This window comes from Siphateles boraxobius, unplaced genomic scaffold, assembly GCF_051911475.1.
Source record: "Siphateles boraxobius isolate OS27281-9 unplaced genomic scaffold, OSU_SipBor_1 43, whole genome shotgun sequence".
NCBI lineage: Eukaryota > Metazoa > Chordata > Actinopteri > Cypriniformes > Leuciscidae > Siphateles > Siphateles boraxobius.
The window spans coordinates 4,877,029-4,889,678 of record NW_027509064.1 but is presented as its reverse complement, the minus strand read 5'-3'; the positions used below and the strand labels follow the sequence as shown (position 1 = coordinate 4,889,678).

General features: G+C 37.9%; 1 protein-coding gene across 2 annotated transcripts; it reads right to left on the bottom strand.

Moving 5' to 3' along the window:
• Nucleotides 1–1,532: 1,532 nt before the first annotated feature.
• On the bottom strand, nucleotides 1,533–6,768 carry LOC143708811 (CCN family member 2-like). Of its 2 annotated transcripts, none has more exons than XM_077200139.1 (5): nucleotides 6,629–6,768; nucleotides 5,544–5,760; nucleotides 5,104–5,367; nucleotides 4,599–4,810; nucleotides 1,533–3,108 (listed from the first exon to the last, which is right to left on the bottom strand). In XM_077200139.1, the coding sequence occupies exons 1-5, from the start codon at nucleotides 6,683–6,685 to the stop codon at nucleotides 2,803–2,805; spliced, it is 1,056 nt and encodes a 351-aa protein (XP_077056254.1). In that variant the 5' UTR covers nucleotides 6,686–6,768; the 3' UTR covers nucleotides 1,533–2,802. The 2 variants fall into 2 exon arrangements, with proteins under 2 accessions (XP_077056254.1, XP_077056255.1); XM_077200140.1 differs by having other exon boundaries at nucleotides 5,116–5,367.
• Between the last annotated feature and the right edge of the window lie 5,882 nt (nucleotides 6,769–12,650).

Below are 12,650 nucleotides of genomic sequence, written 5' to 3'. Positions count from 1 at the left end.
TAAATTACTATTAGTATTATTTGAATTTTGAAGTTAACATTATAAAATACGTAGACCTACACCACAAAACTAGTTGAGGATAAATTATTTAAAATTGGGGAATTCCAGCGTTTTGGACGTAACATTTGCAGTCAAAACTTGAAATATAAATTCTCAGAAAATGCATTTAATACCAATATATTGAAACGTCTGTATATCCATAGGATACCCCCTTAAAAGAGTGCAGACATTGTAAAAATATCAGTCTACACATGCGTTTTATATTTAATATTAGGGAAATACACGCATTCATGCGTGACAAATTTTTTTTTTAACTTTTAGGTGGCAAAATATTTTTTTGTAATTCTGTGAATTACACTGCGCAAATCAAAAGTAGGCTAATACTACCCACCGGATGAAGAAGGGTTGGCTCTCCACAGAACATAAAATATTCATTTTATTTTATTTTTCGTGTTCGCATTTATGAGGAAAAAACAATGTAGGCCTACGTGACAGTTCTCCGTTACGGACGCGACCGCTCTGAAGCGGCACTAAAAGACTGTTTTGAAACTTTCACAGAGACCTCAAACAGAAGACACAAATTTCTTTAAACGAAAGAAAACAGACTGCTCTCTGCTTATCTGTATGAAATGTGCATTTCTTTCTGGCGCATTCACTACTACCACGAACAGGTAACTTAGCCTACTTGCATTTTTCATTCGTTAATGTCTCGCGGTCTTGCTGTTTTTTTGTTGTTGTTTTTTACAATTAAAACTAAAAGTGTGTTGTAACGCAACCGTAACTGAACATATTATATAGTAACATATTACTGAAAATTGATTAGTAATGCCTTACACTACTGCGTTACAGCAAAAAGTAATATGTTACTGTAATGCATTACTTTTGTAACACGTTACTCTCAGCACTGCCCATATGCGATATCTGCATTGACTACTAAACACTTGATGAAACAACCCAAGACGTACTGCTTGGGCAGAAAATAATACTAGTTTTGCTTTCCGCACCATCTTTAAAGGTCAGCAAAACATTGGTCTCTTAAAGCATGCTTTTTCTCTGCAGAGAAGAAAAGAGGAGAGAGCCCTTGTTGCAGCCTGGGCATTGAAACGAGTCATGTGATCGTGGATGGTGTCATTCGCAACTGTTGCTTTTTCAATGATGTATGACTCGCATTGACAGGGTAAAATCTGATCTGACCGCTTAAATGGCAGATGCAAATGCACATGTCTGATTGAGATTTAGATTTATTTCCATGATCTGAGAATCGGAATACATGTGCTTTTTTCCTGCTTACAAATTCGTGAGTCATATGTGATCTGTGCCACATAGGAGGAAAAATTGGAATTGGGTCATTTGCAGTCATGTAAATACGGCCAAAGGGATGGTATTGTGAGCTTGGATGACAGAGCCATGCAAACCACTTTTACCTCTTTAGACCTCTATAATTGTATTAATTATACCTATGTATCACATTAAACGTGCAGTTGGCTTTTGTTGGTATATAGGATTAAGTGACTCCAATAATCCACAGAGTATATATAAAAATATAATTTCTTTATTGGAAAATAAAAGTGCATCAGAAAATAACTCTCTGGTATCATTGCCAGGTGATTACAATGAACACAGAGTAATACAGTACACGTACAAAACTACATTTAAGAGTTAAACGACAGTTACATAAATTAGTACAATCTGTACACGGTCTTACATTATTTACACAAGGTGTATTCGTCATTGTTCAATTCTTTTTCATTCATTTGCTATTAAATAAACAGTAAACAGCATAGGCAGTATCTCATTATCTGAGCCTCTTTTGTTAGAATGTTTTCTTCCCAAAATACTTTGGGACTCATTTTAGATTTTCATACTTGACAGATTGTGTTCAATTAGATACAAACATTGAAAGTTATTACGTCAGTTGTTAAATATTATTCCTTGTTGTAAGGTAAAAATAATTGTAAATAATGATGACCTAATGACATTTTACAAATTAAAGAAAAAATATATATCAATTGTATGATTACATTATTGTCATTTCAATCTATTCCTGTATTGAGGAAAACGTTCTTGAAATTAACTACTCCATTAGTACACAATGTCTTAAAGGAATCGTTTACCCAAAATAATAATTAATTATAATTATAATTAAAATTATAATAATAATACAAATCGTTAAAAAAATATTATTATTTAACCTCACAGTATTCCAAACCTAAATTATGTCACCCACAAAAAAGAGAATTTTTAAAGACTCTTCATTCACCCGTTCTCTACACAATAACAGTTTATAGTGATCAAATTGTTACTGATTTAAATTTGTCTAAAAATTGTATGTCCTATATTTCTTTTGATTTCATTGGTGTCTTTTCTGAGTTTTACAGATGTGATTACTATGAATTTTTATAATTATGGAAAAGAGCTGCATCAAGATTCTTCAAAAACTCCACTATTGTGTTCCCAAAACAAAAAAGAAAACAGCTCATAGGCTTGAAACAACATGAGGGCGAGTAAATGATGACATAATTATCATTTTTGAGTGAACTATCCTATTAACACAAAGTTCTCAGTGCTTCAAGTCTGCTGTAGCATGACCAGTCAAACAGCCAGATGACTTCAGAGCATCAAAAATTACAAACAAGAGAAGAGAAGTTTTGCGGGGCCATAAACAATGCCCACTTCATGTCAAACATTCTAGTTTTCTATGCTCACAGGGCGTGAGTATTTCAGGGTTCAGTAAAACACGGAGCTGCCTCATGTGCACATGTGCTTGATTGTCAGTGTGTGTGTGTTACACTGGACAACTCCTCACATGTCATTATCATAGTCCCCAATCATTCTCCTTGAGTTTGAGGCAAGGAAGATATCGTTCTCCCGGGGGCAGTCGTGATGACAGGAGCAGGTCTTAATAAACATCATCCTCTTCCTGAAAGTGTCACCCTCAGGACAGCGGAACTCCACCTCGGCTGTGACGGTGGCATGAGGTGTGCAGCAGCGGCCGTCTGTACACACCCCACAAAACTTTGGCTTATACAGCCTGATACTCTGGCATCCAGACAACTCGAAACGCATCCCGTGCTGGCTCTTTGGGGTCCGCACACACTTCTTCCCTCTCTGTAATGGGGAAGAGGTGGGCTATTAATATTTAAGACGGTTTTGATAGGTTTACTGAAAAATGTGAAGATCATAAACAAACTCTCGGCATGCACTGGGTCACATTAGGCATGCGTTTTTGTAATACTCTAACCGTAGCAAACTTTATACCTATTCAAGGAGCCGATAGAATAAAGGCCCAGGTAGGTCTATACTACATTTTCCCTGCTCAAATCACTTGCGCATGCAGACGGGCTGTACAATAAAAACTTTCGTTTTTAATCTTAAAATGTTGTGCCATTACATATAATCATGTTGACAGTTTAACTAACCTGCTTAACTATTTAGTTTATTTTGATTAACAAAATTGCTCTGATTTTCTTCAGGAACCCAGACAGAAGTTCACTTGAACTGCACAACAACCCATTTTACACTAGTGGCCGCCATAATGCACCATGGAACAATGCATACTTGCATCACATTATGATTTGCAAAACACTTCAGAATGCAATCACATATAAAATACTTGCGTAAAGTATTTTTCGTATGGAGCCCCTCACATGACCTGTTGTGATGTCAAAATCATGGCCACGAATTAAGGCTTTTTCCCTACATTGCATAAATTACTTTTCTCATTTTAAGTAAATTGTGGCCAACTTGTATTCATTTGTTTTTCACAAAATTGGTTGTGACATGGCCATGATTTAACTAAATTAAAACAAGGGAACAAGTGAATAAGTCATAGCAGTGAATTCTTAATATGCATCTAATTTCCCCTGCATATCATGTCAAGGACTTCATAGTTTCGCCCTTAAAGGGTTAGTTTCCAAAAAAGGAAAATTCTGTCATTAATTACTCACCCTCATCTCGTTCCAAACCTGTAAGACCATTCATCTTCAGAACACAAATGAAAATATTTTTGATGAAATTTGAGAGCTTTCTTACCCCAGAAAGGTAGTAAAGACATCTTTAAAATAGTCCATGTGACTACAGTGGTTCAACCTTAATGTTATGAAGCGATGATAATTTGTTTGTTTTTTGCACACAAAAAGTATTCTCATCACTTCATAATATTAAGGCTAAACCACTGTCACATGGACTATTTTAAAGATGTCTTTACTACCTTTCTGGGCCTTGAAAGTGGTGGTTATGTTGCATGTGGGGTCAGAAAGCTCTCGAATTTCTTCATAAATATCTTCATTTGTGTTCCGGATATGAACTTGCGGGTTTGGAACGACATGAGGGTGAGTAATTACTGACAGAATTTTCATTTTTGAGTGAACTAACCCTTTAAAGCCCATTGTATACTTCAGCTCCATCTAACTCACAATTAATCACACAAGCCTTTCAAAGTATACTCTGTTGATCATATGCATGGATGGACACATTCAGTGCATGCGCAATGCATAGAGGACTACAATCATTTCATGGGGACTGTCCACAGTCCGGAGTGGAACATGGACAAGGGAAGTATACTTTCAGCTTTACTTTGTGCTCTCAACCCTTCTTACCTTTATGTCCTTTTCCAGCTCTGCATGGCAGGGGCGGATCATGCACATGCGGGTCTGCCGTTCCAACTGGCATTGCTCATTGTCATTGGTTACACGAGAGGACACACCCATGCCACAAGTTGCAGAGCATTCACTCCATTCAGTGGTCTGAACGATGCAGTTGTCCCTTGCACTCTCAGACTGGACACCCTGATCAGTTATTTCTCTATATGCTGAAAGAAGAGAAAGTGGATGTTAAATCCATGTGCCAATGACAATAACTTATATGAAAATGGAAAGCATATGATTGTCATACAGAGCGGCTCGTAAAATAAGTTTGCTATGGAAAAAGACCTCAAATGTGGAAATTCACAGGGCCCGCCAGGACCATTTTTCATTATTTTTATTCATAGGTGGCCCCCTTCTCCCCATACCCAATGACAGGAGCTTTCGGGAGATTGAGTGATTTGATAAAGAAGCAGCTGTTTCTACATGGTGAAGCAAAATGAAGGAAAATTTGACTTGCCGATTGACCTACCAGCCATTGCTGACTGGAAGGTGTCTTCTTGTGGGATCTGGTCGCACACCCACTCTTCGCAGCACTTGCCGGGGATTTGGACACGTCGTGGGTAGGGACAGTCTGGAGAGGGCAGCCGTATGTTGCTTGCACAGGTTGGTACGCAGCCAATCTCCCCATTCATGCAGACACATTGATGTTTGCAGCTAGGCTGAAACGTCTCACCGCTGCGGTAAATCACACCCCCCAGGTCGCACGTCTGACCCTCTTGAGCTGCAACACATACAACAGACATAAGACAACTTCATAACAATGAGATGCTCCCACTTGTGGACAAAAAGTGTTGTGTAATATATGCAGAAACATTGATTTTCATTTCAATTCTCTCCTCTTTGTATAACAAATGTGTAATTACATTCCAAAACACAACATTGCACCCATTTACTCACCCATACAGATGCCTGTCTCAGTGTCACTGAGCACACCATAGTCACAATATAGGTCTTTATGATGGTCGCATGGCTCCAGGAAAGAGCAGGGCTCTCCTGCCTGCCGGGCACAGACTTTACAGCAGCTGCAGCCGTCCAGCACTAGACTGGTGCCTACAGGACATAAAGGGCTCTCAGCTGGGCAGTCACAGGGCTGAGAGCATTCCTGACACATCGCCTGCATAGAACAATGACACAATGTTAGGGTTTCAACTTGCATCAGATTTAGCAATCCCTCATAGAAGCTTTCTTTCATAAATCTGTGGTAATAACAGTTTTATCATACCAGATTCCAGAGCATGCACAGAGCAAAAGTTTTGTTTTCTCTGTTGTTTGACAGCTGTTTATTCTAAAATGTGTATATTTGCCTGTGACAAATTAACAGATCATACAGTCCATATGCAATACTCTTGATGGCCACATGGTGGGATAAAATGCATTACAGATTATGTAGATTTGTCAACTGGGAAGTGATGTTTTGGAATTACTCTAGTATAACTTCTCATATGAAGCAGGACAAAAATATGACAGATTTAAAAAGTGACTGATATACTGAATATAAAACAGTAAATAATAATAGTAAATTAGGCAAATTTATTAAATACCGCTTGTATATATAAATATTATACATTAAAAGTATGCAAAATATTTTCCTTCAAATGATTCAGTTTGCATTGAGATCACTGTTCTGAGCATCACATGTGAACACAAACCAGTTAGTGACTTACATAATCCCCTCTCATGTTATCATGGGAAACTTTATTATAATGCATTAAATGAAACTAATTAGACCAATTACCCAAAACTATTTAAGATGTGAAACACATCCCCAACTAACTGCCTCACTTTGCAGATAGTAGCACAAACATACACTTGTACACTGATAATTTAATTCCTATGTGTCTCATTATTTAATTTGAAATGATAGTAAAATAGTACATAATTAACTTACATAATCAAATCAGCTAATTCATGTCAATTCTGCATAAAGCTTATAGCAACACAGGTCCTTTTACTTTGAATATATTAATCATGTGTTCACTCACCATATGTATAAGCAAGCAGAGAACAATGCATGATCTGGTGAATACTGTTCCAGCCATTTCCTCAAAGAGTTCCCAACAGAAGCACACTCCACGTTTTTTTTTTTGGTTCTCTGGTGTCTGTGATCACGGTTAGACTGCAGGACTGTTGTGAAGTGGAGAGCAGAGAGCCCCTCTTTAAATACTACCAGAATGGGGTGTAGCCCACCGGAGTCAAGCCATGCCACGCGACCCAGAGGGGTGAAAATATTTCAATTCCAGATGGTTTTCCATAATGTTTGAAAACGCAAGAGATGCTGTAGACCAGCATTTCAATTAATCATACCACAGATTCCAGAGCGTGCACATGGGAAAAAGTCTGGTTTCTGCACATGGTTTGACTGCCGTTTATCGGAAAATTAATGTAGGCCAATCTACAGGATGGTTAAAGATGTTTTGGCAGATGATAGATTAGAATGTTTATCAGATACTGTTGTAATGCAACAATGTTTAGACGTCATACAAGTGATGTGTGAAAATATGCGTGCATACTTCATGTTTGGACTGACATCAAACGGTATTGCATTAAACAGTAAAAAAAAAATATATATATATATATATATATATATATATATTTCCCACCAGGTCATGTTAGACAGGCCTGCAGGGCAGGATATGACACGGTCCACAATTTAATGTTTGTTGGGACAAAATTACACAGAGACAGTGTGTTTAGTGGAAATACAAAACAAGCTCATGAAATCGTCATGTGCAGAGAAAGAAACATAGTTGAATGAAATTGTTTATTTTTTGCAGCTATTTCCTAAAGCGTGTCAGTCAGAGAAAGAGACAAAATGTGCTCAACAACAGCAAGTGGTTCAAACTAGACTCTTACATTTCTGAAGACTCCAAAATCTGGTGATATTCTGATGTTATTCTTATTTCTCCATGTTATTCCAAACCTTAATTTCTTTCTTGTGTTAAACACAATTTATATTCTGGTCATTGATGACCACTGGTAAGTGGTCTCTAATGGATTTGGGGTCAAACACCATATCCACTGTTTTCTTATCTTTGATAGTAAGAAAATGTTTATCGCACCACTGGACAAAGTTCTGAACCTCATGTTTATATGCAACTGAATTTGATGTGTCTAATATGAGACCCGGGATGTGTCATCAGAGAACTTAATCATGTAAGTGTAACTGTAGTGCATTGTCCATTCATAAGTGTACAGTGTGAACAGGACTGGGGAACTAACGCACCCCTAAGGGGTGCCAATGGTGCTGGTCAAAGGTTCAGACAACGTCCTGTTCACCCTGACCTGCTGTGACTGCAATTGGTCAGAAATTAGTGAAACCACTTAATAAGGAAAAGGTTGACATTTATCCCTTGCAGGGTTTTCGAGAAAACATGAGGTTGCAGGGTGAAGTAAATCTACAAACAATAGTCTAGCATAGGTCCTAGGATTCTAAAGGTGTGTAGTCACTAGGTGCACTATACTGTTGGTTGCATCTGTGCCCTCTCTGGTGTTTGTATGTGAACTGATAGAGATCTAGCTGTGGGCCTACATCCAGCTGTAGTTTGATCATAATGAGCTTTTCCATGCACTTCATCACAACAGAAGTTAAGGCAATAGGTCTAAAATTATAATTCTCCTGTGGATAGGGTTTCTTTGGGACATGTGTGATGATTGCCTTTTTCCATTGTGTTGGTACAGTGTAAGAATGTAGGGACCTCTGAAAAATGGGGCACCAGGCAGGTGTCAGCTCATCTCTACATGTTCTTAATAGAAAAGCAGAGATGTTTCTGAAAAATATAAAAGTAAATTTTCTCAGTATTTGTATTTGGGCTTCTATAAATGAGACCAAATACAAATATTACAAATTTCAACAAACAAAATCACAGCAGGCCACGTCACAACAAAATCAAGCCACAACACGGCGAAAACAAGCCATGACAACGAAATCAGTCCACGACATGACGAAATCAAGCCATGACACGGTGAATTCAAGCCACAACACAACGAAATCAAACCACGATACAAAGAAATCAAATCACAACACAACGAAATCAAGTAACGATACAATGAAATCAGGCCGCGACATAAAATAAAGCCACAACATAACGAAATCAAGCCACAACACAACGAAATCAAGCCACAACACAACGAAATCAAGCCACAACACAACAAAATCAGGCTACGACACAACAAAATCAAGCCCCGACACAACGAAATCAAGCCCCGACACAACGAAATCAAGCCACGTCACGACGAAATCAAGCCACGACACGACGAAATCAAGCCACGACACAGTGAAATTGAGCCACGACACGACGAAATCAACCAACACAACGAAATCAGGCCACAACATGATGAAATCAAGCAACATTCTCACTCTTGGAAGACCAAGAACTCATATTGCCATATGTAGACCGACAAGGACTTCAATCTCCATTTTGTTCTGCTTATGTTGGTAATTGTGCTCATCAGCTCAAACATCTGACTTGGAACATACTACTTGAAGTAGCCGTGTGGTGTTAGTGGCTAAGTGGTGGGACTTTTTCCACATTGTTTTTCCTGGGGTAAAGCGGGTCTGACAACACCACTGAATATCACTCTTTTGTGTGATGTTTGTAAAAGGAACATCACCAAGTACTGGTTCTACATCTGCCTCATGGTCATAATCTTCTCTGTCTTCTTGATTCTGACTTTCTTCTGCCTCAATTTCAATTTCTTACCCTACTACTGGTAGTGGCTCATCTCTCTCCTCCCCTGAAATTATTACCAAAAACTGTCCCTTACAAACAACGTTATACAAGTTTTATATTGTAATTTATTTTTACAGGACAGAAATGAAACTGTATATCCAATAAATCAATATCCAATACATTTAGGGCCATCTAATTGTATGAAAGTCTTAACTAACTATCCCTAATTTTCATTATAAACTTATCAATTGTCGGAGATCTAGCATCATCCGCATTTCCATCTCCATCTTCCTAATCACTTCACATAAAGTCAACATCTGAGATATTTCCATCATTTACATGTTCAAGCACTTCAAGAACTGTATATTCTGCATATTAAAGTTTAAAAACATTAATTAAAAATGTATTAGTACTGTGATACAGATTTTTTAAAGACATTTCAATCAGCATTACTGGACATGTGATTCAGAAACAGGTGTTTGAACCCACTATACATTCTAATGGACTTAAAACTTGCAATTCTACAAATGATTTTTAACTTTAATTAATAAGTTCAATCAAGTCAAGTCAAGACATCCTCATTTATATAGCGCTTTTAACAATGTAGATGGTTTCAAAGCAGCTTTACAGAGATAAACATATAATTTAAGGTAACAGAGATTGGTTTGGTTTTATAGTGGCTCTTGAAAATTGTTTTTTCCAGCTAAAGTTAGTTTTGATTGATTCACTTCCGTCTAAATGATCATTTGTTGTTCAATTAGGGGCCGCTAAGACGACACCGTTCTCTCTAAACAGACTTTAAACGTGAACCTGTGATAGACGCTGATGGCGTTCACATGCGCATTAAGAATTGATTCTATAGTTATGTGCGTTTGAATATATGTGCGCAGGTTTGTAATTCCTTACAAACCATGCCTAAACAAACTACTTGTCTATAAATCTTGATGCAGAATTTTTATTTTATCTTATCACTTTGGGAAGGTACGCGAACCGAAAAATTCCACAACGCTTTATCTGTAGAGTGGTATAGGGATCCTCCATTGGGAGAGGCTAGTTGGCACTTCAGCTCTGCATTGTCATCAGGTCCAGGCGAAAGTCCTTCGTCAGATCTGGAAATGGCCTGGATCCAGCAGGCTGCGGGAAAACCTCGGGATAAACAAAGACACTAAAATTAGCGTAGATGCCATTCTTCTTATGATGTAACGAGTACATCAGGATATGAGGGAAGTGTTCCCAGTTCCGGCTGACCTAATCTAAGCAGCCTAATATTGAATTATAGAAGGCTATAGAGTGTTATGTGAATGCTAGGTCAAAGAGATGCGTTTTTAGTCTAGCTTTGAACTGACAGACTGTGTCTGCTTCCCGGACAATGTTAGGAAGATTGTTCCAAAGTTTTGGTGCTAAATAGGAAAAGGATCTACCGCCAGCAGTCGATTTATATATTCTAGGTATTATCAACTGGCCGGAGTTTTGAGATCGCAATAGACGTGAAGGACTATAATGCGTTAAGAGCTCGCTCAAGTACTGGGGAGCTAAACCATTTAGTGCTTTGTAAGTAATCAGCAATATTTTAAAATTTATACGATGTTTAATAGGGAGCCAATGCAGTGTTGACAGAACCGGGCTAATATGGTCGTACTTCCTGGTTCTGGTAAGAACTCTAGCGGCTGCGTTTTGAACTAGCTGTAGTTTGTTTATTAAGCGTGCAGGGCAACCGCCCAGTAGAGCATTACAATAATCTAGCCTTGATGTCATGAACGCATGAACTAGTTGTTCCGCATTTGTCATTGAGAGCATATGACGTAATTTAGATATATTTTTGAGATGGAAAAATGCGGTTTTACAGACACTAGACACGTGACTTTCAAATGAAAGATTGGTATCAAAGAGCACACCCAGGTTCCTAACTGACGACGAAGACTTAACAGAGCAGCCATCAAGTGTTAGACGGTATTAGAGGTTATTACGTGTGGAAGTTTTTTGTCCAATAATTAGAATCTCTGTTTTTTCAGAATTTAGTAGTAGGAAATTACTAGTCATCCAATTTTTGATATCAACTATGCATTCCGATAATTTTGTGAATTGGTGAGTTCCGTTAGGTTTTGAAGAAATATAGAGCTGAGTATCATCAGCATAACAGTGAAAGCTAATTCCATGTTTCCTAATGATATCTCCTAAAGGTAGCATGTACAGAGTGAACAGCAGCGGTCCTAGTACTGAGCCTTGTGGTACGCCATACTGAACTTGTGATCGATAAGACATCTCTTCATTTACTGCTACAAACTGATAGCGGTCAGATAAATATGATTTAAACCATGCTAATGCAATTCCACTAATGCCAACATAGTTTTCTAGTCTATTTAAGAGAATGTTGTGGTCAATGGTGTCAAATGCAGCACTAAGATCAAGTAACACCAATAGAGAGATACAACCACGATCGGATGATAAGAGCAAATCATTTGTGACTCTAATGAGAGCTGTCTCAGTGCTATGGTGCGGTCTAAATCCCGACTGGAAATCCTCGCAGATACCATTTCTTTTAAGAAAGGAACACAGTTGTGAGGATACTGCCTTTTCTAGTATCTTTGACAGAAAAGGTAGATTTGAGATCGGCCTGTAATTGACTAATTCTGTAGGATCAAGTTGCGTTTTTTTAACAAGCGGTTTAATCATAGCCAGCTTAAAGGTTTTTGGTACGTATCCTAGAGACAAAGTTGAATTAATGATGTTAAGAAGAGGATCTATGACTTCTGGAAGCATCTCTTTCAGTAGTTTAGTCGGTATAGGGTCTAACATACATGTTGTCGATTTAGATGAATTAACAATTTTGCTAAATTCTTCCTCTCCTATGGCAACAAATGAATCAAATTTTACCTCGGGGAGACTATAATGCACTCCCTGATGTGATGCTGTAGTAGACGGTTGCATAGTTATAATTTTGTCCCTAATATTATCAATCTTATAAGTGAAGAAGTTCATAAAGTCATTACTGCTGTGTTTGTTGGAAACTTCTGGGCTTGAAGCTTTCTTTTTCGTTAGTGTAGCCACTTTTTCAAATAAATACCTTGGATTATGTTTATTTTCTTTTAATAGGGTTGAAAAATAAGCAGATCTAGCAGCTTTTAAAGCCTCTCTGTAAGCAATCGAGCTCTCCTTCAATGAAATCCGAAATACCTCTAGTTTTGTTTTCTTCCAGTTGCGCTCCATTTTTCTGGCTGCTCTCTTAAGGGCCCGGGTATGCTCGTTGTACCACGGTGTTGGACTATTTTCTTTAATCTTCTTTAAGCGCAACGGAGCAACTGTATCTAAAGTGCTGGAAAGGAGAGAGTTAAAA